The following is a 23,051-nucleotide window of genomic DNA, read 5'->3' as shown; positions in this document are numbered from 1 at the left end:
GGAAAAATGGAGATATTGTTGTTATTAGTCAATATCATCTACACGTACTGTCCGTATTCACTCATTATTTTTACACTCATTATTTTTACACGTTATGGTTTGACTTTAAATTTCTTGAAAAATATATATAGTTAAAAGTAAATTATTACTTCATTTTCTTTTGAATGGAAATCAAATTATTACCTATTCAAAGTGACGGATATTTTCTAAAAAGCTTTTTAATTTATTTCATCACTTTCATAATTATAGAAATCGATCCGGGGAATAATTTTAGTATTAATTATTGATTTACATTTGGTATATATTTTTAGCTAAAGCTCAGGAGCATTAAAAAAAAACAGAAAATTGATGTTTTTTTTCTTTTTAGAGAGAATATTGAGCCATTGAGGGTTTTGATATTTATATGAGATGTTACGTGGATGATTAATCGCGTGGCTAGTAAACAATAAGTCATGATATGTAACATATCTAAATGGTCCATAATATTACAAACTACCTGAATTCAATGGGAATATATTAATTTTTTTTGGTGCAATAATAGAGACCATTGAAGCGATATTATTATTATTCCTAAGACAGATTGGCAAGCTTTGAAAAATTGGTATCATTTTTTTTTTTTGAAAAAAAAGAAATTAAGGGAAAATTGCTTTTATATATAGTGGAATCATCTTATTATGGTAATGTGTGTGCGTGTTCATATAAATATATATATATATATATATATTTTAGGTGAATGTACGTCTTAGCGTATTCTTAGTTTTATTTAAGATTTTGGTATTTTTAAGATTTTGAATGTATTTTATTTTTAAAGATTACAAATTTTTTGTTTGAAAAAATTAAATATTTATATTTGAAATATTATTTAATAATGTATTAAAAATAACATTAGTGTAATTATAAAATTGTAAATAAATTTATTATTGGAGTAGTAGATTATTCTATTTAGTTCTTTTTTTAACATAGCATTGTAATGTAAGTTTATATTTATAAATATTCTGTAAAGTGTTAATATTATATGAACATCTCCATTTATAAAGCTAAAAAGTGGGTCAATTGACGAAGTGGTATATCTGTGATCACACAAAGATAGAAGTGGTATTTATAGCTACATCTTATCAGGAGAAAATATTAGATAACGTAATATTAACTTTAATATATAAAGATTTTTCTTTTTTAAAAAATAAATAAAAAAATATTAATATTCTCCCAAAATAGGTTTGTTAGAGAGATATGTGGGTAAAATGATTTTTTTCATTTAAAAAAAGATTATTAATATTTAAAAGATTGTTTAATTTTTTGGATTTAATTATTGAGTTTATTTGTTAACGGGAGATCAAACCTAATCGTTAAATTTAACAGAATATTCTTTTTATTTTTAAGAATATTCTGTTAAACCAAGAATTGCCGTTAGATAGGCACTTTTAATATATAAAGATATACGAGTAGTTATCCATATATCAATAATTGAAATTAGCCAATCTTTGAACAAGACCACCATGCATGCATGCAGCAAGTTCTTCCACTAACCCATTCTAAAAAGAAAAAGAAGAAAAATAAAAATGGTTATACAAGCATTTAGGTGATAGGCACGTGAGAGGTGTGCGACACACACGTGCTACCATGTTAGTAAGCGTAATGCACGTGTGGGAAGCACCAAAGGAAAGTGAAGGAAATAAAAGGTCCTAAATTAGATTCCAGCCACGTGGACTTGACCAGCCAACTATAGCCATTGGCTGGCCCCTCACATGTTGGCTGACACCACCTCCATCTTCTCACGTGCTCATAGGACCCGCACCATCCCTTAATATGGAAATAACCATAAAGTACAAAAATTATTTTAGAGATTACAAACATTATACTGATTTAACAAACAAGGAATTTACTTCGGGTTTTACAAACCATGAAAACTTTATTCAAAACTAAAATATATGAATTGGGGACAATTAATATGGTTGACGAAATTTGATAGTAATAAATTCAACCCTTCCTTATCCAAATTACCATGTTTTGGGATTAGTGTCCTTACAATAACTAGGATGAAGTTATAATTTCAAATAAATACTTATTAATATTACTTTACTCTGTCGGCCAATATAAATAACTATATATTATTTTATATAATAAAGAAATATATTTATATTTCTCACTTGGACAAGTTTTGCTAAATTTTATTTCTCCACAAAAACATTTCTTTTATTAATTTTATTTAATAAACGTAATTTTTTAATGGAAATTATAATTGTTTTATATAACATTATCTTACATTACATTGAACCCATTGGGCCTTTGGAATAGGTCGGAAACATAAATAAATCGACGTGGGAGGTAATATTAATAGTGAATTTTTCTATCCGCCACGTGGATGAGATCTTGACCGTCACTTTCTCTTCGTTGAGCTGTAACCATCGTGCTTAAACGTGGGTTGAGATTATAATAAGAGGTTATTGTTATGATAGGGAAATAGGGGGTAGAAACTAGAAACTACAACTAATCATATGTTTAAAAAACCAATAAATAAAATAAAGATAAAATTCAGAGAAAAAACATAAATTAAGAAGAAAAAATGAAAGGAGCACAATTCCCAAGAGCAAAAAAATTATTAGGAGCAGAGGAATCCGGCTGTAAACTTGGACACTATTGGAGGAGTCACAAGAGATCGATTCTATAGGCAGTTTTTAATTTGTAAATCACTTTTTTTAATTATCTCCTACTTAATATTCGATTAATTAATGATTAAATTAATAATTACACGATGTTATGTAATTTCGTTGTTTTGACTGTTTTGCCCCCTCAATTGGGTAATTACATCAAATTGAGTGCCTTATTGAGGAAATGAAAGTACACAATGTTAGAGTGATAAGATACAGTCCTTTATTTTTGTACAGCCTTCTGTTTTGTACCCTTGATATTTTACGTGACTGGGTGTTGGTCCACAACTCAGTGAGTTGAGTTGAAACTCGTTACTACACTACATTATAATATATCTTTTGTTCTATTTTATTTTGTAGATAACACATTAATTTTTTTCGAAAGAACCAACAATAAAAAGACTAGTTGCATTCTTGTTCAAATCTAGTTTCAATTCCTTTTTCTCTCCACCCACTTTGATTTTTTTTGCATCTTTATTATATAACGCTTTACAGTCTAAAAGCTACTTGTTGCTTAGTCTCTCTCTTTCGAATATATTTTTATTTTGTTAATCGTTATTTGTTAGGATTTGTTAGTAATAATTGTATACAGAAATTAAGTCGGTGAAAAATTAACAAAAACATATATTTTTAGTAAACAATTGAAATTAACCCCTTTTTTCGATTTTAGCAAACTTAATTTTAGTAAACAATATAAGAACATTTAATAAACGTTTTTTTTTATTTAGTTTACGAGGCCGGGTTGGGTTGAACCATGGAGGTGGATTCAAAGGGGTAATATTGTCAACTTAACGGCTCAATTAAACAAACTAGCTTTCAAACATAATACTAATAATAATAAAATAAAAAGGTTAAATTGAGTTAAGTTTTACGTTAAATTTATATAATTAAAAATTAATTCTTTACTTATACCAAAAAAAGAAAAAGAAAAAGGAAAAAAAAAGTAGTTTTAAAATATTATAAGTTTACAGGACTTGCAAGTCACTTCCTCATTATTAAAATCATCACTCTCTGCATGTAAAAAGATGCTCTGAATTTTTTAGAAAATTTCATTTTAGTCCCTCCCTTCACTCCTCAAAACCCCAACCCATTCCCACTCTTCTCTCCCAGACACATTCCCTTCTCTCCCTCTCTTCAATCCCTAAAACGTCTACATTTTCATAAAACAATTTTACATTACTATCGTCAAATGGAAGTGCCGGAGTACTTAGTCGGCGGATACTTTGGTGCCGGAGCTGTAGACTTTTCGAATGAGAAGAGGCTGTCTGAACAGAAATCCAGCGAACATTTCACCATTGATGACCTTCTTGACTTTTCTCACGAAGAACCTATGGTTACTGATGGTTTCTTCGATAATGTCGCCTGTAATAACTCCACAGAATCCTCGACTGTCACCGCAGTCGACAGCTGCAATTCCTCCATTTCTGGCGGTGAACATCAATTCCCGGGAAACCGTAGCTTCGGCGACTCTCAATTCTCCGGTGACCTCTGCGTTCCGGTAATAATTATTTTAAAGCTCCCAAAACATTAATATTATTGTTTTAATTATTCGAAAATGAATAAATTTACGTTGGAATTATTTTAATTATTCGAAATTGACTTATTTTTTGTTAAAACAAATTGCGCAGTATGAGGACTTGGCGGAGCTGGAATGGCTTTCGAATTTCGTGGAGGACTCTTTCTCAGCTGAAAAAGAACTAGACACCCTCCAATTCCTTTCAACAAGCTCAGCCACAGTTAACAACACCAAGCCGCCGACATCAGAAACGTCGTCCTCCTCAGAAACGAGCCGAAACGCATCGTTTTTCCAGCAAGAAACTCCTCTGCCTGGCAAAGCCAGAAGCAAGCGTTCACGCGCTGCACCCGGCGACTGGACCACTCGCCTCCTCCACCTCGTCACGCCTAATAATAATGTCGACGACGGAACCAAACCCGTGAAAACGACGCCGTCTAAAAAGAAGGAATTGGCTGGTGGGTCGTGCGGCTCGAATGGGAATTCGGATTCTTCTGGGCGTAAATGCCTTCACTGTGCCGCTGAGAAGACGCCGCAATGGCGGACTGGGCCTTTGGGCCCAAAAACTCTATGCAATGCTTGCGGTGTCCGTTACAAGTCGGGTCGACTCGTACCCGAATACCGACCCGCTGCAAGTCCGACATTCGTGTCAGCTAAACACTCTAACTCGCACAGGAAGGTTTTGGAGCTCCGAAGGCAAAAGGATTTCCATAGAGCACAGCATCAGCATTTTCTTAGTCAAAGTTCTATTTTTGGCGTATCCAACGGTGGCGATGATTATTTGATCCATCATCACAACGGACCCGATTTTCGGCATATGATCTAGTGCATGCCAGTGTAGGAAACTTAGTGGGAGCTCTAAATTCATTTTAACATGGACTTATCTCTAGTTTATTTGCTAATTTTGGTCCCAAAACAACATAAAAATAATGAATTTGTAGTTGCTTTTTTTTTTTTTTGGTTTCTTTAATTTTTAAGTATAATTTGATAGAATTATGAGTTAAAAAAAAAAAAGAAAGAAAGGAAGCGCTAAGAGCGAAATTGGGGGTAGGATTTGTAATGTAATTTTAATTTTTCCCCTTCTTCTTTTGCCGAACATGGCAAATTGAGAATCAATTTTATCTTGAAGAGAAGTTTTCAATTTTCAACTTTTTCCTTCTCATATTGCTGATCTTTTTCAAATTTTGATTTTTTTTTTTTTGGTTAAACTAATAAAACAGTTATTTTTTTCTTCCTTTTCACATTGGTGTATTATAAATATGGGTAACTTAAATATGATCAATTAATTAAATATATATGGGCAGTGGAGTAATTTAACTCATATCTTGTAAAAATGCACCACATTTATGAAACCAAATGGGCCATGGAAGCATGTGCCCGAGTTGCATTTGCTTCTTCAAGTGGTTGACATTTGCACATGAATATGGTTTATTGTTATCTCAATCAAATCCGTTCGTTATCTTTTTTCTATTATTTTTTGTTTTTGTTTCGGTAAGGCAATAAGTGCTAGTCTTGCTTTGTTTGAAAGTAAACCACCATTGACTATCTAATTAGTTTTTGTTCATCAAATACATGATGATGATGATCACTCCATACTTGCTGCACGTGAACGGGAAAATATGCTTTGAATTCATTACCCTGTATTATTGTTTATTAGAATTAGAAAAAATTAAAGAATAAGAATAAAAATAAAATAAATCATGGACAATATCAATATTTTAATAATAATAATGAGAAGAAAATAGATGAAATGGAAAATGGGTTATATCAGTAATTAATAAAAAAATAAATATATATGTGGTTGTAGTTATATATTTTTTTTTCTACCCAAGAAAGATAAGAGAAAAATAGCCGGGTACGTAGGCAATGGTAGATTATATGGCTGTGATTAATTCGAGGGAACCTTTTTATGCACACCGAGGACCCAATTAGCCGGGGGATATTAGTGAAAACAAGGAAATTAACTTAAGAAGGAGGCAGCACCTAACACAACGTGCATGAATTTCAGTGATGTATTCTATAAATACATAAATAATGGGAATTTAAGCCACACTTTATAATATATGAGTCGGCTACTGAACGATTATTTACTTGAAATAAATCAATTAATATGAAAAAATTAGTCTGTAAAAATAGTTGGAGATAGGGGAAAATGTGATGATATATTATAAGAGAAAGAAATTATCCAAATGTATTATTATATGTATAAATAGAAAGATAGACACATACATATGAGTGAGTGCTTAGCTTGCAAAATGGTGAGGCAAGGTCATGTGGGAATGGGAGATTGTAATTAAATATTAACAAATTAGTTTTAACTTTTAATTCACATTAGGTACTGATCATTGGGGTACTGATATAACTGTCCACCTGATGTTGGACATTTTGCCCTTCCTTTGGGGTCCACAACTCCACTCCACTGCAGTAGTTTGAATTAAAAAACTAGTAATTTTAATTATTAATTATATTAAAGGACCTGATTAAGGGTGTAATAATCATGGTGAACTTTATACTATATCAGAGTTTTTGCTTTGTTAACGGGGACTAGCTAGCTAGTTAAACACTGCAATAATTAGACTCCTTTTTCTCTGCTCATCCAGTTTTAAGTTACTTTACATCTGTAATAAGAATATTAAGTGTTTTAACCCTTGTTTATGAAGAACATGTTAGCTGCTCTTTATTCAGAGATAAATATATAATATATATATATATATTGGGTGGTCTCTATTTTTTTTTTTTTGCAGAACGGAGTGGTCTAATTTAAATGCGGTTGATTCTTTAGTTTATACAAGAGAAAAATAAATTAAAGTAATTAAATGATGGAATAAAGCCACAATAGATAAATATCTGATAAAACCCCAATTTTTCTTTATTTCACGTGAATATATATATAAAAAAATACTTTCCTAGGTCATTTTCTTTTAAAAAAAGAAATTACTAGCGATATATATGACATCAAACTGCAGGGACCATCTGTATATATATTTATAGCAATATGTATAATTTAGTATTGGACAAAATATATATCATTAACGCCAAGCTTATCTCTTGTCCAATTTCTTACATTATGTATATATATATATACATATGCATGAGAGGATGGCTATTGGTTAATTACTTTAGTAACATATGCACATGATGATAAAATACAAACGTACACTATAGTACACAGTATGTACATAAATAGATAGGACCTAGCTCTCTTTAGTATATATAAATAGATATAAAAAAAATATAGTATTATTAGTAGAATATATATATTTATAGGAATAAAGAGATGCATGTGGATGATGAAACCAAGCACATGCTCTACGTGACGTTCATGCCCTGCCCTTGATCATCTGCTTTATATTGCTTATATATATCCAAAATTCGCAGAATGGCTCTTCTGCTCTTTGTCTAGGGATCTTTCCACGTTTATATATTAAAAACATGATATGGAAAGCTCTTGTCCCCTTAGCTTGCACCTCCAATAGTATCACTATAAATATATATATATATATATATATATATCTACTTCAATGATCTAATTTTTAATTTGGTGTAGATATATGTTTTATGTTTGTAATGAAATGAATTAACCCCACTCAAGTGAAATATTAATAATTATTTCATCGGCTTAGGTTAATCAAAATCTTTTTAAGATCTCTCGCTGTTTATATTTTATACAAGGGATTTTGGAAATTATAATACGTGGAAGCTATTGGTAGCATATCAATATATATATATGTCGTTTAATGCACATGGTGTGGTGGTTAATAATGTTTATTGGAGAGTCACTAATTATGACCAATATGACTAAATAATCTCACAGCTAGCAATTTTTTCTAGCTAAATATATATTTATTTTAGTAAAAACCCTCCGTGTGGGAAAAGATAAATTGAGGTGGTTGTTGATTTGAACGATGTAGTTGATGTAATAATTTATTTTTATAACCAAGAATCCAAGGAGGTCATCTCTTTGATGGGTACATATATAGTTTGCAAACCCGAATTATGTTGTTTCTGTTTATTTTTATTGACTTTAATCATAAATTACAGCGTATATATAATATATATAATAGCCTGTATTTCTCCTACGAGTTGTGCTAGCTTTATAACTGATCAAGTTTTATCATTGTTTAAGGCATAAGTACATATGTACAATAAGATATCTCGATATATATGGCTAGCTAGAAGAAAACAAAAGTTCTATCTCTCTCTACTCTACGTTCGTTTATTTTTTTTTCTTTTCAATTTTTTGAAATTCCAAGAGAGAGGATGAAAAAAATAAATAAATTAAAAAATTATATATTAATTTAGATTTGGTAGGGCTGATGGGAGCATAGGATAGCATTGATGTAGCCATATATTTAGGCTCCCACTCCCATGGGCAGTGAAGTGAGAGAGAGAGTAATAAATTGCATAGGATAGGATATTGATTATAATTAAGGTTCTTTGTGATAATGATAGAAAAGAGCCCCACACTAGAGTAGTACCACATGGACTATACAGTTGTTAATCCCTTATTATGGACTACTTTCTTGGATTTAATAACTAATTAATAACCCTAAAATTATATCACTTAGTATGGGGAAATCTTAATTAAAGTCACACTTCCCATGAATGGCCTCACTTCATCACGTGCTCTAAAGAAGATTGTCATTTTGTTGAATATAAAGCAGTGGGTTCTCATGATATAAGTAGTGGGTCAATTCTCCATCTGGCATTGGCCAAGCTTCTTTTCACCATATAATAACCACTTATATCAAATTGCAAGCAACCACCTGATTCTCTCTTTTTTCTTTTTATGCTATATATTAACAGTACTAATTATAATCAAAATGTAGTTAATTAAATATTAAAGCTAGATTGATTGGGAACGGGCAAAAAAAATCTGTGTATAGCTAGCTAGGGGCAGTGTAACTTTTTTGCATCATATTTTAGCCTAGTTAAAAGGAAAACAATATAGCTAGTTTGACCCAAATTTTATGTAGGTTGGTGTTCCCATATATTTGTTTTATTATTAATTATTATTTTTAAAAAAATAGAAACAGCACTGTATGTAGGATAGCAAACTATATATTATCAGTAGTATAATTAATAATCTGTAATAATCAAACTGATCGATTGAAATAATAATAAATTAAAGTTGCATGATGCTTATTTTATATTCAAGTTTTATGTATTGTTTGTTAAGGTTAATATATAGTTTGATTTTGATGATCACATTATATTAAAATAATAACAATAATATCTCGAGCTAAGCACGAAGAAAGAGAGGAAAAAGATAATAGTAGAGGTAAGTAAGTAGTGCAAAATTAATTAATTATATGTTGTGACAGTATATTTATATTTAAGTATGGGCACATGGCTAACCAGAAAATCCAGTTGGGCTAATGACTATATCATTTTCATAGGCCCAATTACTTATTTGTTGTTAATCCAATATGTGTGTATGCTCATATGAGATCATTACTTATAATATAGTATCTCTATATATGATCACTCTTGTTTACACTTTGGTCCTTCTTCAATTTTTATTTTTGATGCACCTACAATTTTTTTTTTTTAGTCAAATAATACATATCCAGCTATAGACTTTCATTTTTAAAGTATCATTGTGTCAAATATGATGGGTGAATTATGTAAACACTATTTTTTTTTTTGTTTATTAATTAATAAGTAAAAATATGGTCAAAAAATTATTTTTCTTAAAATTATTTTTATTTATTAAAATACGAATAATTTTTGTTTTGAACAATATAAGGATCAAATATTTTGGAAATGTTGAAAACACAAATAAATTACTCTCAAAATTTACTTAAACAATTTTTTTTTTTTTTTTCGAAAGACAACAACTTTTATTAACCATAGTCTATTTGATATGAATAATTACATAAGGCACACCATTTTTTTTATAAAAAAAAAAAAAAATCATTTTTACGATTAAAGTTTTTTTTTTAATATTTTTACGATTTTCTATAAAACCAACACGAAAACAATAAGAAAACTACAAAAAAGTAACATGAAAAATAACATCTAAATAACATCAAAATAATAACAAATTAACAATAGTATAACATAAAAGACCGTATTTTTTGTAAATAAAATCAAAAAAATCATAAAAAAGTTTAAAATTTTGTGAAACTATATTTTTGTAATTTTTTTACTATTTTTGTGTATTTTTGAAACCGTATTTTTGATTTTTTGTAAATATAATAAAAAAAAATCGTAAAAATATTTTTGTGTATTTTTGTAACTAACTACGAAGATGGAAGGCAGAAATTAAAAGAAAAGAAAAATTGAGAAAAAAGCTACAAGATCTAGAAACCTTTGATGATGAGAACTGTTACTGCCATCCGTTTGGCTCGTTGAGACCCAGAGGTGCCCAGATCAGACCCAAAACTCACAGCTCCAGTAATCCGACCGTTTTGACGGCAAGAGAACAATGAGGGACCTTCAAGAGTTATGGATCTGGGGTCTTCAAAACTTTACAAATCCATCTATATGGCATTTGTTTGGACCCATGGGGTCAGAGTTAGCTCCATCCGTGCATAGTCGAGTGATGAGAGTGACAATGAGAGGGAGTCGAGATAAGGGGTTTCTAGAGGTTGTGAGCGCACTGGTGTGGTCCGTTTCAATCATCGTCGACCGGAGGATGGCCATTGTGGCCTAGCTGTGCATGTTTAAATTTATTTTTAAATATTTATTTACGTGGACCAATAATATAGTACCATGTGTACACAATATCTTATGTACACATGGATATCTAACTTGACAGTTAACAACTGAAAATAAATGAAGTAGCTAAGTGCTTATAGAACTTGAGTTTATGAAGTTTTACTGCTAAATAATGAATTTTCGGGGTTAATTACTTGCAAAGTGAAAGTTTTTGATATTTTGCCACAAATTACCCTAATAATATCTTGTGTTTTAAAAATTTCAAAAGCAAACAGTTTAGAGAGTGCACATTTAAATTTTTCATAAAACAAAAAAAAAATCATTAATCAAACCAACAAAATTACCAAACCAAGGACAGCCCCTAACTAAATTACATTTGCCTCACATAGTTTTGGTTAAGAGCAGCTATATATCTTTTAGTTATAATCTTCTTCCTATTAATTACATGAAAAATTGATCCATCTTTAATATTTGCTTTTATATCGATCAATTAATACAGTCTAGAGTTAATAACGATTTCATCTATATATAATACACACACATCAGTAGTTGAGCCAAATACTATAAACCACCCCTACCATTGTTGTGTGTCGTTGAGATCAGATTAGAAAGCAAACTCCTCTTTTCCTTTCTGTTAATCCAGCCGAGGCAAAGAATAAAACTCAGTAGGCCAAAGCAAACTTAATTCCAAGCCACTTTTATAACTATTTTTAGAGAACACGCAATCAAAGAACGGGAGCAGTGAGCCTAACCTAAACAACACTACCATAACTTACTTTTATGCAATTTGATAGGTACACTACATAATTCTTCCTAATTTTGAACTTGAGTAAAGATTTCTTTTAGAATATGTTTGATTTGATGGAATGAGGATTGTAATGGAATCATTATTATCATTACATTGTTTGTTTTAACTTTTAAAGTTTTGTAATGACTTTACAATGTAATGACCATTATATCATATATTGTAACCCCCGTTACATTATAAAATCGGTGTAATGTTGATTACATAATTAAAAAAAGACATGTTTAATTTGTCTTTTTTTTTATTTAATTACAATGCTCATTACAATGTTAAACCAAACATCATAATACTATTCCCATTACAATTCTTATTCTATTATATTACCATTATCATTTCCATTACATTACATCAAAGCAAACATCACCTCAGTTTCACAAGTTTCCGCCACAACTCACACCATTTTTTATTGTTCTAAAAGTTCTCAAGATTTTTTTTTTGAAACAAATAATTAATATTTTAAAGACTCGTAATTAAATTTCTATCGCCAACTTTTTTTTTAAAAAAAATTATCTTTCAAGGACAAAATTAGGCTCTTATAAATTAATTAATAATTACTGCTTCTCCAATATTTTATAGAAATCATTGCGTAATTAAGAATTCAACTGTGTTAATTTCATTTAAAAGGAGAGTTAAGTTTTGTTAAAAAAATTAAGGATATACTGATCGACTTAATTAAGATTATTTTTAACACAAGCACAATATTATAAAAATAATAAAATCTCATAGACTAGCAAGATTGTAATTAAAAAAAGATACTAGCTGATTATGAAGCCAATATATTGGGTGTAATTATTTTTTCAATCTGTGGTTAGCTAATCGAGTCGTGTCCCTTTCAAAAAAAAAAAAAAAAGAAGCATTAATTTGAGGCTTATCTTATTTTTTATTTTTTATTGATGAATAAAAAAGGAAAAATTGAGTAAATTAACGATGAGTAGGTGAGAAATGCAAATGATAAAACCAAATTGAGGACTAGTGTGAATTTGTGAAACTGTGAAACATTCAAAATAAATTGCTTATATATAACTCTAAACTTTCTTTTTTATTAGGGACCGTACACAGGCACACACGAGTAGCTATTTCAATGGATAAAATAGTAAATTTCTCTTTAGCCTGATTCTTGATGCTTTTATTTAGCAAGTCTAAGTAAATTATTAAAAGGGCATTTAATTATGTATTACTTACACTCTAATATGTATTACCAAGACTAGTAATCTAGTCACTATCTCATACAATTTTGTTTCTATATTTTTAATTAAAGAAATTTACATTATAGCCCAGCCGCAGTTTATATGGATATATTATACATTATATATACTATTAATATTAAGAAATATATGAATGTACCCGCTGGTATTTTCCGCTACATCGTATGAACAATTCTACTTCTACCAATAGTTAAGAAATAATCACATAAGGTATAAAAGTCTTGTCTCGTGACATGGTTTGAGATTGTTTGGAAGTCTGAGTTTGTGTCGTTTCCTGTTTGCGTTCAACTGTTTCATTGGCTACTGTTTCTTTGGCTACTGGTTCATTGGGGTGGCGTTTTCTGGTGTGCTTTTTTCTGGTGTTTTCTGGTGTGCTTTTTCTGGTGTTTTATCGATGGCAGCGGGAAGATCTTCAGATATGGAGATGGTGGATAGATATGTGAATGATAGGGGCGATAATGATGATGAAGACATGCTCCTGCTTGATGATGATGAAGGGGATTTATCGGGAATAGACGATCGGTGGTGTCTAGTAGGGCGTTTTCTTACGAAACGGAATGTCGATTTTCAGGCAATGCAACATAAAATCGCATCTCTATGGCAACCGGGGAGAGGCATGTATGTGAAGGAGTTGAATCCTAACCATTTCCTATTTCAGTTTTACCATGAGATTGACATAGAAAGGGTTCTCGATGGCAGCCCGTGGACATTTGACCGCGCTCCGCTAATCTTCGAAAGGCTGAAACAGGGAGAGAATCCAAGGATGGTGCCACTGAATCGACTTGATTTCTGGGTTCAGCTACATAATCTGGAGTCGGGTTTCATGACTGAGGCTACTGTGAGAAATGTGGCGAATCATGTAGGTACGTTCGTCAAATCCGATCCTAATAACTTTGTTGGTGTTTGGAGGGATTTTTTGCGGGTTCGGGTGAAGTTGAATATTGATAAACCTCTGAAAAAGAAAATGAAACTTGAGAAAAAGAGTGGTCAATCTTGTTCACTGATTTTTAAATATGAGGACCTCCCAACCTTTTGCTTCATTTGTGGTGTTCTTGGCCACTCCGAACGCTTCTGCGAGAAGCTCTTTGATACGCCTCCGGAATTGATAGTCAAGGAATATGATTTATCATTGAAGGCAGCCCCACGACGTCGACAACACACCATGGGTGCACAATGGTTACGATCGGGGGTGGCTATGAAACAATCGGGCCTTGGAACTCCGGCCAGCTCTCAGGCGAATTTGAATGGTGCAATTAATGGCGTTAATGTGCAGAGGTATCAAATCTCCACTGATTTAGGGAGACAGGTATCGTCGCAGGTTAATGAACCGAGAATGGAGAGAGAGTCTATGATATCGGCTGGGATTGGGGATAAGTCTTGTGGGAAGTCAAAGGCTCACGTGGAGGAGGATTTTATTGGAGAGAATAGTGGGATTGACTCTTTGCTGATCTTGGATTCTAAAAGGAGAAGGACTTTTGATGGGCTGGGTAATTATGTTGATAGTGGGCCGGACCTTAATAAATTGGATGAACCTAGTTTAGACAATTTACACAAACAACATAATGGTACTAATCAAAAGAGTGATGGTGATGTGGCTATGGACGGTCAAGGGGAGGATAGCTCAAAAAACTTTTTTGGGGCGGGTTCTGGTTTCCAGACCCGCCAAGCATTATGAATGTCTTGAGCTGGAATTGCCGGGGGCTTGGGAACCAACGGACTTTTCAATTCCTTAAGGAGCTTGTTACTCAAAAGAAGCCTAATTTTATTTTTTTATGTGAAACCAAGTGTAATAAAAAAAGAACTGAATGGGTGGGTCAACAATTGGGCTTTGAAGGCTCTTTTTGTGTTGAGGCCCAAGGTGTGGGAGGAGGTTTAGTGTTGTATTGGAAGGAAAAAGAAGAAGGTGTTTTATTGGGCTTTTCTAATAATCACATTGATATTAGGATTGACAAAGTGGGCTACCCAAGCTGGAGACTCACTGGTTTCTATGGTGAGCCTAATAGAAATCGTAGAGAAAGGACATGGAATCTTCTTCGCACCATAGCCGGTTCTTCATCTCTTCCTTGGTGTGTGATTGGGGATGTCAACAATATTCTCAATCAAGAGGACAAGAAAGGTGGACAACCTTACCCTGGATGGCTTCTAGAAGGTTTTCAAAAAGCTCTCACCGATTGTCATTTATTTGATTTAGATCTCACGGGGTACCCTTTCACCTGGGAAAAGAGCAGAGGCACTACCCTTTGGGTTGAAATTCGTCTGGACAGAGCAATGGTCACCGAAGCATGGACTCTCCTATTTCAAGGTGCTAAACTTTTTAACCTTGAAACTTCTACTTCTGATCACTCTCCTTTATTTCTTGAGCCTATTTTTGTTGAGCAATCTCCCACGAACTACCGCTTTCGTTTTGAAAATGCTTGGTTGAAAGAACCCATGTGTTTTCAAATTGTGGAGGATTGTTGGCAACGGGTTGGTGTGGGGGGAATTTTGAATAAGTTGAATGTGTGTGCTGATGCGTTATCCCAATGGGGTAAAGAGATAACAGGGAATTTCAAACGGAGAATAAGAGAGTGTAATGCCGAAATGAAGCTTTTGAAGAAGAAAAGAGATGACATCTCTATGGCTCGATATAGTGAGGTTCGAAAACAGCTGTTTGCTATAATCGATCAACGGGAAATTTTCTGGAAGCAACGAGCTAAACAATTCTGGTTAAAGGAGGGTGATCAAAATAGCAAATATTTCCACAAGGCGGCAAGTAATAGGCGACGGAGTAATCTTATTTCGAAGCTTAAGAATGACCAGGGGGTGTTTGTGGATTGGGAGAATGGGTTATCTGATGTTGTGGTACAGTATTTTATGTCCTTATTCTCAGCTTCTAATACTGATTATAGGGAAGTAATAGACTGTATTGATCATGTTGTTCCTGAGATGGCTAATCTGGAGCTTACAAGACCTGTCTTGGAGGAAGAAGTGAAGACGGCGGTGTTTCAAATGCATCCTGACAAGAGTCCAGGACCAGATGGTATGACCCCGACGTTCTATCAACGATGTTGGCATATAGTGAAACAAGATGTTGTGGGGGTTGTTCAGAGATTCTTTGCTACGGGGGCCTTTGATGAAGCTTGTAGTGACGCAAATGTAGTCCTTATCCCCAAGAAGAAGGGCCCGGAGACAATGAAAGATTTGAGACCCATAGCTCTTTGTAATGTCCTTTACAAGATCGTGACGAAGGTAATGACCAACCGTATGAAGCCATTCATGGACTCTATAGTCGCGGATTCTCAGAGTGCCTTTATTCCAAATCGACTCATTTCTGATAACATTATGGTTTCTTTTGAAGTTCTTCACTATCTTAAACGAAAGCGCCAAGGGAAGACTGGGTGTATGGCTTTGAAACTGGATATGAGCAAGGCGTATGACCGTATTGAGTGGAGTTTCTTAGAAGCGGTTCTTACGAAGTTGGGTTTTGTGGATACTTGGGTACATCTTATCATGCAATGTGTGTCATCGGCCAACTACAAGGTTATCCATGGGTCCCATGAGATGGGTCCTATTGCTCCAACTAGGGGCCTTCGTCAAGGGGATCCTTTGTCTCCTTACTTGTTCATTCTTTGTGCAGAAGGTCTCTCTGCTTTATTGAGAAAGTACGAAAGACAAGGTTGGATCCATGGGTGCAAGGTGGCTAATGGGGCACCTCGAGTTTCTCACATGCTTTTCGCGGATGATAGCTACCTGTATTGTCAAGCATCAGAAGTTGAAGCTCATCGGGTTCGAAAACTGCTGACCAAATTTGAAAGGGCATCAGGTCAAGAGGTGAATTTATCAAAGTCATCCATTTTCTTCAGCACTAATACTACTACCACGGTCAGAAATGTTATTAGCCAGAGACTACAAATGAGTATTGCAACTGAGGATAGTTTCTATTTGGGGCTCCCAAGCACCATGTCCCGCAAAAAAACCGTTGTTCTTGGCTACCTCAAAGATAAAGTCAGGAAAAGGTTGCAACAATGGGAAGGCAAGTTCCTCTCAAGGGCTGGGAAGGAAGTTTTGGTGAAAACTGTGGCCCAGGCACTACCAAGTTATGCGATGAGTGTTTTTCTCCTCCCCAAAGAAATCAGTCGAAGTATTGAAAGTATGATGGCGAGTTATTGGTGGCAGACTAACAAGGATAGTGGAAAGGGAATTCATTGGTTGTCATGGGATAAACTTTGCAAGCATAAGAAAGGGGGAGGATTGGGTTTTCGAAATCTGCGGGATTTTAACTTGGCTATGTTGGGAAAACAAGGGTGGAGGCTTCTTACAAGACCAGATTCTTTGGTAACTCGAGTTTTTAAAGCCAGATATTTTCCCCAGGGGGACTTTCTATCAGCCTCGATAGGCTCAAACCCGAGTTTTGTTTGGAGGAGTATATGGGAATCCCAAGATTTAGTAAGAAAAGGAGTTCGTTGGTGTATTGGATCAGGCAATAATATCCCAATACTCCAATCTCCTTGGTTGCCAGATGAAGTCAATCCCTTTGTCATTTCGGATCATCCTGCTCTTTCAACTGCTACGGTAAGCAACATCCTAACTCCGGATGGCTCCCGGTGGGATGTGGAGATTCTAGATGATCTCTTTGTTGATAGGGATAAACATTTGATCATGTCCATTCCTTTGAGTGACAACAACTTGGAAGATCATTTTGTTTGGTCTAAAGAGACCTCGGGCTTTTATTCGGTTAAAAGTGCTTATAATTTACTCCAAAGGCTGAAAGGTGGATGGCACGAGTCGAATGATAACAACTTTTGGAGTAAACTTTGGAGCCTAAAGCTACCACCCAAGATCAAAAACCTGATGTGGCGTGCGGCGGTGGGTTGCCTTCCGACAATGATACAACTTCGAACTAAACATGTGGAGGTAAGCTCTCTCTGTCCTCTCTGGCGGGTGGAAACTGAAACCATTATCCATTGTTTGGTCACTTGCAATGTGATCAAATTATGCTGGAATAGGGTGGGCATCGGCACTACTAGTGACACAAGTATTTCTTTTCTTGACTGGTGCACCTTGGTTTTCAGCAAGCTGAATGCTGAAAAAAAGGCTCTCGTGGCTGCTGTGTGTTGGGCCATTTGGAATGCGCGCAATGAGTTGGTTTGGAAGGGAAAGACGACTCGTGTTGATGATATAGTTGGGTTTGCTAAACACTACCTTAATCAATGGAATAATGCTCAAAACTCTGTCCTTGGCACATCATACTCTGATGATCAGATTTATGATGGTGCAGAGCATTGGTCCCCTCCTCTTGCTAATAGCATTAAGGTTAATGTAGACGCAGCTTTATTTGATGATGGGCGGTCTTTTGGGTCGGGTATGGTAGCGCGTGATGACCGAGGTTGGTTAATTGAGGGCCGAACCATCTTGGCGATGAACATGGTGGAACCACTCCTTGCAGAAGCTATCTCTGTCAAGGAAGCTCTCACTTGGATCAAATTGAAGCAATGGCATCATGTGACTGTGGAGAGTGATTGTCTTGGGGTTGTGCAAGCATTACGGAGTTCTATTTGTATGATTTCTTTGTTTGGTCAAGTCATTCAAAGTTGTAAAAATTTGCTTGCGGATTTGAGTACCGTTGAGGTTATTTTTGTTAAACGATCTGCTAATTCAGTGGCTCATAGCTTTGCTAGAGCCTCTAAGTTGTATCCTGATCGTACCTTCAGTATGGAGTCTGTTCCTACTGATTTGTTACCTTGTTTGGTGACGGAGTTTGTTGGTTAATGAAGTTTTACATTTTTCATTAAAAAAAAAGAAATTTACATTATAAGTTTCAAAAACTTACAAAAAAACGTAATTTTAAGAATTATTTCTGCCAGTTAAGTAAAAAAGAATTATTAATGCCAATTTTTAAAATTTAAAATTTATCTGTATCAAACATTAAATTTTTGAAACTTAACCACAACGTTTTAAAATGAATTATTCCTCGAGTCAAAATTTGATAAAGCCAATTAGTTGAAGAAGTGTTCTTGGATGTAATTCCAAACTTCATCATATATAGGAAATCTATAAGAAAATATAAAAGTCTAAATAAGCACATACACAAAAATTGCTTTGAGATTTTTTTATATTTATCATTATTTACTAAGCTTTTCTCATATGACTATTTTTATTTAAAACGATGATGTGAATTATTATATTGTATAATTATTCCTCTACTGTTGTAGAAATGATTATTTTCAAAATAATTAAAAATAAAAAAGATAGAAATAAAAAGAGAAATGCTAAAGGGCACCAATAGTACCTAGCACCTTCCTACGTATCAATATCGCTTGGTCCAACTAAGTATCGGGTCCCATATAATTTAATATAATAGCTTTTAGGGAGTATCACTAGCCAATCGCAACGCGACATGTTACAAAGGTGCTAGGCACCACTGGTGCCTAATAACAATGCTTAAATAAAAATGCGTCTAATTTAATGAGAGCCGACGGATTTAATTACAAACCATATATTAAACATTAAATATTTAGTTGTGATGGATTGGATTGGATGTTATTTTTTAATATTGAATTGGATTGGATCAGATGTTGGATAGAGTGTCTAACAATCTAATACATTCAACATCTAATCCAACTAATTAATATTTTTATCTAATTTAAATGAGTAATAAAATTTGATATTGTTATATACATGTATATAGTTAAATTAATTAACATTAAAATTTTACTTTTTCTTATATTATCCAAAAAATATTGAATTAAAAATATTAAATAAATTAAAATTAAACTAATAAATATATATAAAATACATTTATCTCAGGGATATAACCGATTCAATCTAGAATTCAATAAATAAATTAGATGACTTTAAATTAATTGAATCATATGTTAAAATTTAATATTAGATATGGTCTAACCACCGTAAAAATATATTATTGGTTTGCTTGACACACGCTCTGAAGTGTAAGCATTAAATGGTATACATACATACGAATATGGTAATTGGTATATGAAAGTGAACATTAACTAATATTTGGGCGGACGCTATGGGGATTAGATATAACCCAAATCGCCATTTGACTAACCAAATTTACAGCTCACATAAAACACCTTTTTGTCCCACAAAGTATAAAATAAAGCACCAAGTACTGATTGACCCCCGTGATCATGGAGTTATTATAATGTCATTCCCTAACAAGTACACGGGATAAGAGTGAGTGAGTGAGTGTTTATACAGTTTTAGTTTATTAACTTTTGAGTTAGTTTGATCTAATTTCTTGAGAAACTGTAGCCACTAGAGTTGGAGTCAATGTCTGTGATTGTGATTAGGTTGGTTGGTTGGTGTTTCCAAGCTTAATTTCCCTCTCCCCTCACTCCTTATATATATAGATAAGTCATCAGATATAAGTTTATAACACCCTCTGTTTTTCATGGCTAATGTTAATAGCTCCATTGAGTCAGAGCCTCGGACCTTAAAAGAAGAGCAACTCAACCTTGCCAGGGTACGTACACAATATACAATACAATGCCTATATCTTCTCCTTCTGTTCTATTTTAATTCATGCAAATTTCATTTTACATATACATTTTTATATTCTTCACATAACATTATATTGAATTTGATCTTGTGCAGGAAGTAGCAGCCGATGCTGTTCAAAAGCTTGAGCCACATGAAGCCACAATCATATTCATCGAGGTTGATCATATTTCCTTCATTAATATTTCCTCTGTTTAATTATATATAGTTGAATGATTCTTATTCTATTTTTCATGTAGAGAATGACACCAGTTGGTGGTTCAATCCAAAAGATGAAGCAAATAAGTGAAAAAGAAGATGAAGTTGGTCGTGTGTTGAAAGAAACAAGAGAGATTATTGAAATACCTTGTCAGTGCACGTGTACATGCACTCCTACAACTATCATCAGAACAGAATCTGTGGAACAAAATAAGCTTAGGGAACCTCTTTCATCCCCATTTTGAAAATTTCATATTGGAATAATGTTTGGGACATAGACTCAATTATTACTGTATGATTTAAAATGTCCTTTATTGATTTGTTTTTATGGAAAATCAATACAGGAAATTATTGGTTTCAAATACATAATAAGTACAAGAGAATAAGTGATTCCTATAAATTTGTTGGGCTTGCTGTAATTATAATAAATGATTTCAGAACTCTTTTATTCATTATCAATACAAAATAATCTGTATTCATATATTGTGATGCTTTCAAAGGTCCATATTGGACTATTTGTTTAATGTTTAGTAGTGAAAGAAACTCCACTTTCATTATGTAAAAACTAAACATGTAATATATATTCAAATTCAATTGCAAAAGAACAAACAAGCTCTAGCAAACATGTAATCTGATTTCATATATGTGTTATTTTAGTAGTGCAAAAAACCCTTAATTGATTGAAGTAATTAGCAAAACATCCAAAATATAAATAAGAATTGTTACATTACAATAACAGAAGGGATATTATGCGTATTATTGGATTGAAAATATCTTAAAATCCACTTGTACATTGTACATACATTGGGATGCAACCTTAACATGTATGTGCACAAATCTTTGCTCCTGGAGAAAGAGAACAGGGAAAATGATACTTCACTAACAAAATCATAAATAGAAGAGCACTGATAGACTACTAATGGTGCTGCAGCAGTGGAGATATAATTAGTAACTAACCATGGCATGCATGAATTAATTTGATGCATTGGGATGCTCACTTCTCTGGTCTTCATCTGTTAAGATCGAATTAATTTAAGGTCTCTTAATGATAACTGACAGAAGTGGCTCCACCAAGGCCTTATTATGTGTACTCTTTTATGATATTAATACAGCAAGTTTATCAAAATGTCTTCACCATTTTGTTACAGATGAAGGAAGAGTAACAGACTCTGAGTAACTGTGAGTTTTTACAAGCTTATTTGCTGTCATGACTCATAATCACTTTTAACATAGGTTACCACCTCATATTATGCATTGCCTAACACTCAAGATATAGCAAATAACAGCTAATTTATGACATAGTAAAGACAAACCTTTTGCCTTGAATTCATGAATTAAATAATGAGTACACTGTCTTGCAGTTAATGTGTGCATGTACCAAATGAACCAATGGAAGAAGAAGAAGCAGAGGAAGATCAAGCTTCATTATTACCCAAATAATGAAGTTATGAGCAAAGCCATTAAAAGGAGTGACTCTGCAGCTCGTGGAGAGTGAAATTGCAATCAGCGATTATGATGTTTGTTTAATTGGGGCATCAAGAAATTAGAAACCCCTTTTGCTATGATGTACATAATTTGTTGCCGTGACTAAGTGTTTCAAGAAATAGCAGATCAATCAATTGTTTTCAACCTAGTTATCACTAATTACTAAGGTTATTTATGACTAATCCTAGTATAACTCGCTGATTACTAAGGTTATCTTAAGACAGCAACTCAATTATAAATCTGCCTCTCTACTAAATATTTTTATCGTAATTAATAAGCAGGGTATCTTATGATAGCATTAGCATCATATATATTTAATCAATCTCTAAATACAGGTAATTCAAATTAACAAATTAAACACATAATAAGGACAGTACAAATGGAGAGATCTTGAGATAACAACTGCATATTATTGTTAAAAGGGTACAGATGAGAAGAAAAGAAACCCGTCAATCAATGGCGTTATCGATCAGGGAAATGAGTCATGCATGATTTCTTGAGGGAATAATGAACCTTTATGGTCATCAAAATCACATTTATAAAATGCGTGTGGGAAATTAAAAATAAATGCTTTCATTGAGAGTTGAACTCAAGACCTCCCGCTTACTAAACGGGTGCTCTAACCAACTGAGCTATGAAAGCTTTTTGATGAATCTTTTCTCTTATTTATATATAATGTGTTTTATATTTTTAATTTTCTGCAATTAAATTACCTCTCTAATAAATAAGTTTTGAAACGAGTGCCTTCTTTAATTACTTTCCCAGTGTAGTGAGATCAGAGTTTGTCACAGTACATATATATTTAAGTCGTAAGACTCCATATATCTATGCATTTTTTGTAAATTTCTGACCAATTAATAACAAAAGCACCAATTCCACTGCATGCACTGTGAACTCACGGGCACTAATCTGTTGTGTGCCCCACCCCACTCAAACACAATTCCACACATCATTTTTGGTAGCTTGCAATGACGTTGGAACTTATAACACATATATAATATATGTATATTATTTAGCCAAACAAGCTCCTA

At 33.2% G+C, this 23,051-nt stretch overlaps 3 protein-coding genes and 1 non-coding gene across 4 annotated transcripts; 3 read left to right on the top strand and 1 right to left on the bottom strand.

Annotated features, from left to right (window-relative positions):
* The first annotated feature begins 3,357 nt into the window (after positions 1-3,357).
* LOC115704484 (GATA transcription factor 9) lies at positions 3,358-5,309 on the top strand. Its single transcript, XM_030631688.2, has 2 exons — positions 3,358-4,146; positions 4,277-5,309. The coding sequence occupies exons 1-2, from the start codon at positions 3,838-3,840 to the stop codon at positions 4,985-4,987; spliced, it is 1,020 nt and encodes a 339-aa protein (XP_030487548.1). The 5' UTR covers positions 3,358-3,837; the 3' UTR covers positions 4,988-5,309.
* A 9,196-nt stretch (positions 5,310-14,505) lies between these two features.
* LOC133034618 (uncharacterized) lies at positions 14,506-18,582 on the top strand. Its single transcript, XM_061109780.1, has one exon. It carries the CDS (start codon positions 14,506-14,508, stop codon positions 18,580-18,582), a length of 4,077 nt encoding a protein of 1,358 aa, XP_060965763.1.
* A 1,445-nt stretch (positions 18,583-20,027) lies between these two features.
* LOC115708094 (uncharacterized) lies at positions 20,028-21,016 on the top strand. Its single transcript, XM_030636281.2, has 3 exons — positions 20,028-20,302; positions 20,434-20,496; positions 20,577-21,016. The coding sequence occupies exons 1-3, from the start codon at positions 20,231-20,233 to the stop codon at positions 20,778-20,780; spliced, it is 339 nt and encodes a 112-aa protein (XP_030492141.1). The 5' UTR covers positions 20,028-20,230; the 3' UTR covers positions 20,781-21,016.
* A 1,572-nt stretch (positions 21,017-22,588) lies between these two features.
* TRNAT-AGU (transfer RNA threonine (anticodon AGU)) lies at positions 22,589-22,662 on the bottom strand. Its single transcript has one exon. It is a non-coding gene; the product is annotated as a tRNA-Thr (tRNA).
* Between the last annotated feature and the right edge of the window lie 389 nt (positions 22,663-23,051).

This window comes from Cannabis sativa, chromosome 1, assembly GCF_029168945.1.
Source record: "Cannabis sativa cultivar Pink pepper isolate KNU-18-1 chromosome 1, ASM2916894v1, whole genome shotgun sequence".
NCBI lineage: Eukaryota > Viridiplantae > Streptophyta > Magnoliopsida > Rosales > Cannabaceae > Cannabis > Cannabis sativa.
The sequence above is the reverse complement of the archived record's forward strand: the minus strand, read 5'-3'. Positions and strand labels throughout refer to the sequence as shown.

Excerpts from the sequence above, each read along its gene's own strand:
- LOC115704484 (XM_030631688.2), top strand. The coding sequence starts at position 3,838 with ATGGAAGTGCCGGAGTACTTAGTCGGCGGATACTTTGGTGCCGGAGCT. Across the intron at positions 4,147-4,276 it reads CCGGTGACCTCTGCGTTCCG|TATGAGGACTTGGCGGAGCT; the intron begins GTAATAATTATT and ends CAAATTGCGCAG.
- LOC133034618 (XM_061109780.1), top strand. The coding sequence starts at position 14,506 with ATGAATGTCTTGAGCTGGAATTGCCGGGGGCTTGGGAACCAACGGACT.
- LOC115708094 (XM_030636281.2), top strand. The coding sequence starts at position 20,231 with ATGGCTAATGTTAATAGCTCCATTGAGTCAGAGCCTCGGACCTTAAAA. Across the intron at positions 20,303-20,433 it reads AGCAACTCAACCTTGCCAGG|GAAGTAGCAGCCGATGCTGT; the intron begins GTACGTACACAA and ends GATCTTGTGCAG. Across the intron at positions 20,497-20,576 it reads CCACAATCATATTCATCGAG|AGAATGACACCAGTTGGTGG; the intron begins GTTGATCATATT and ends TTTTTCATGTAG.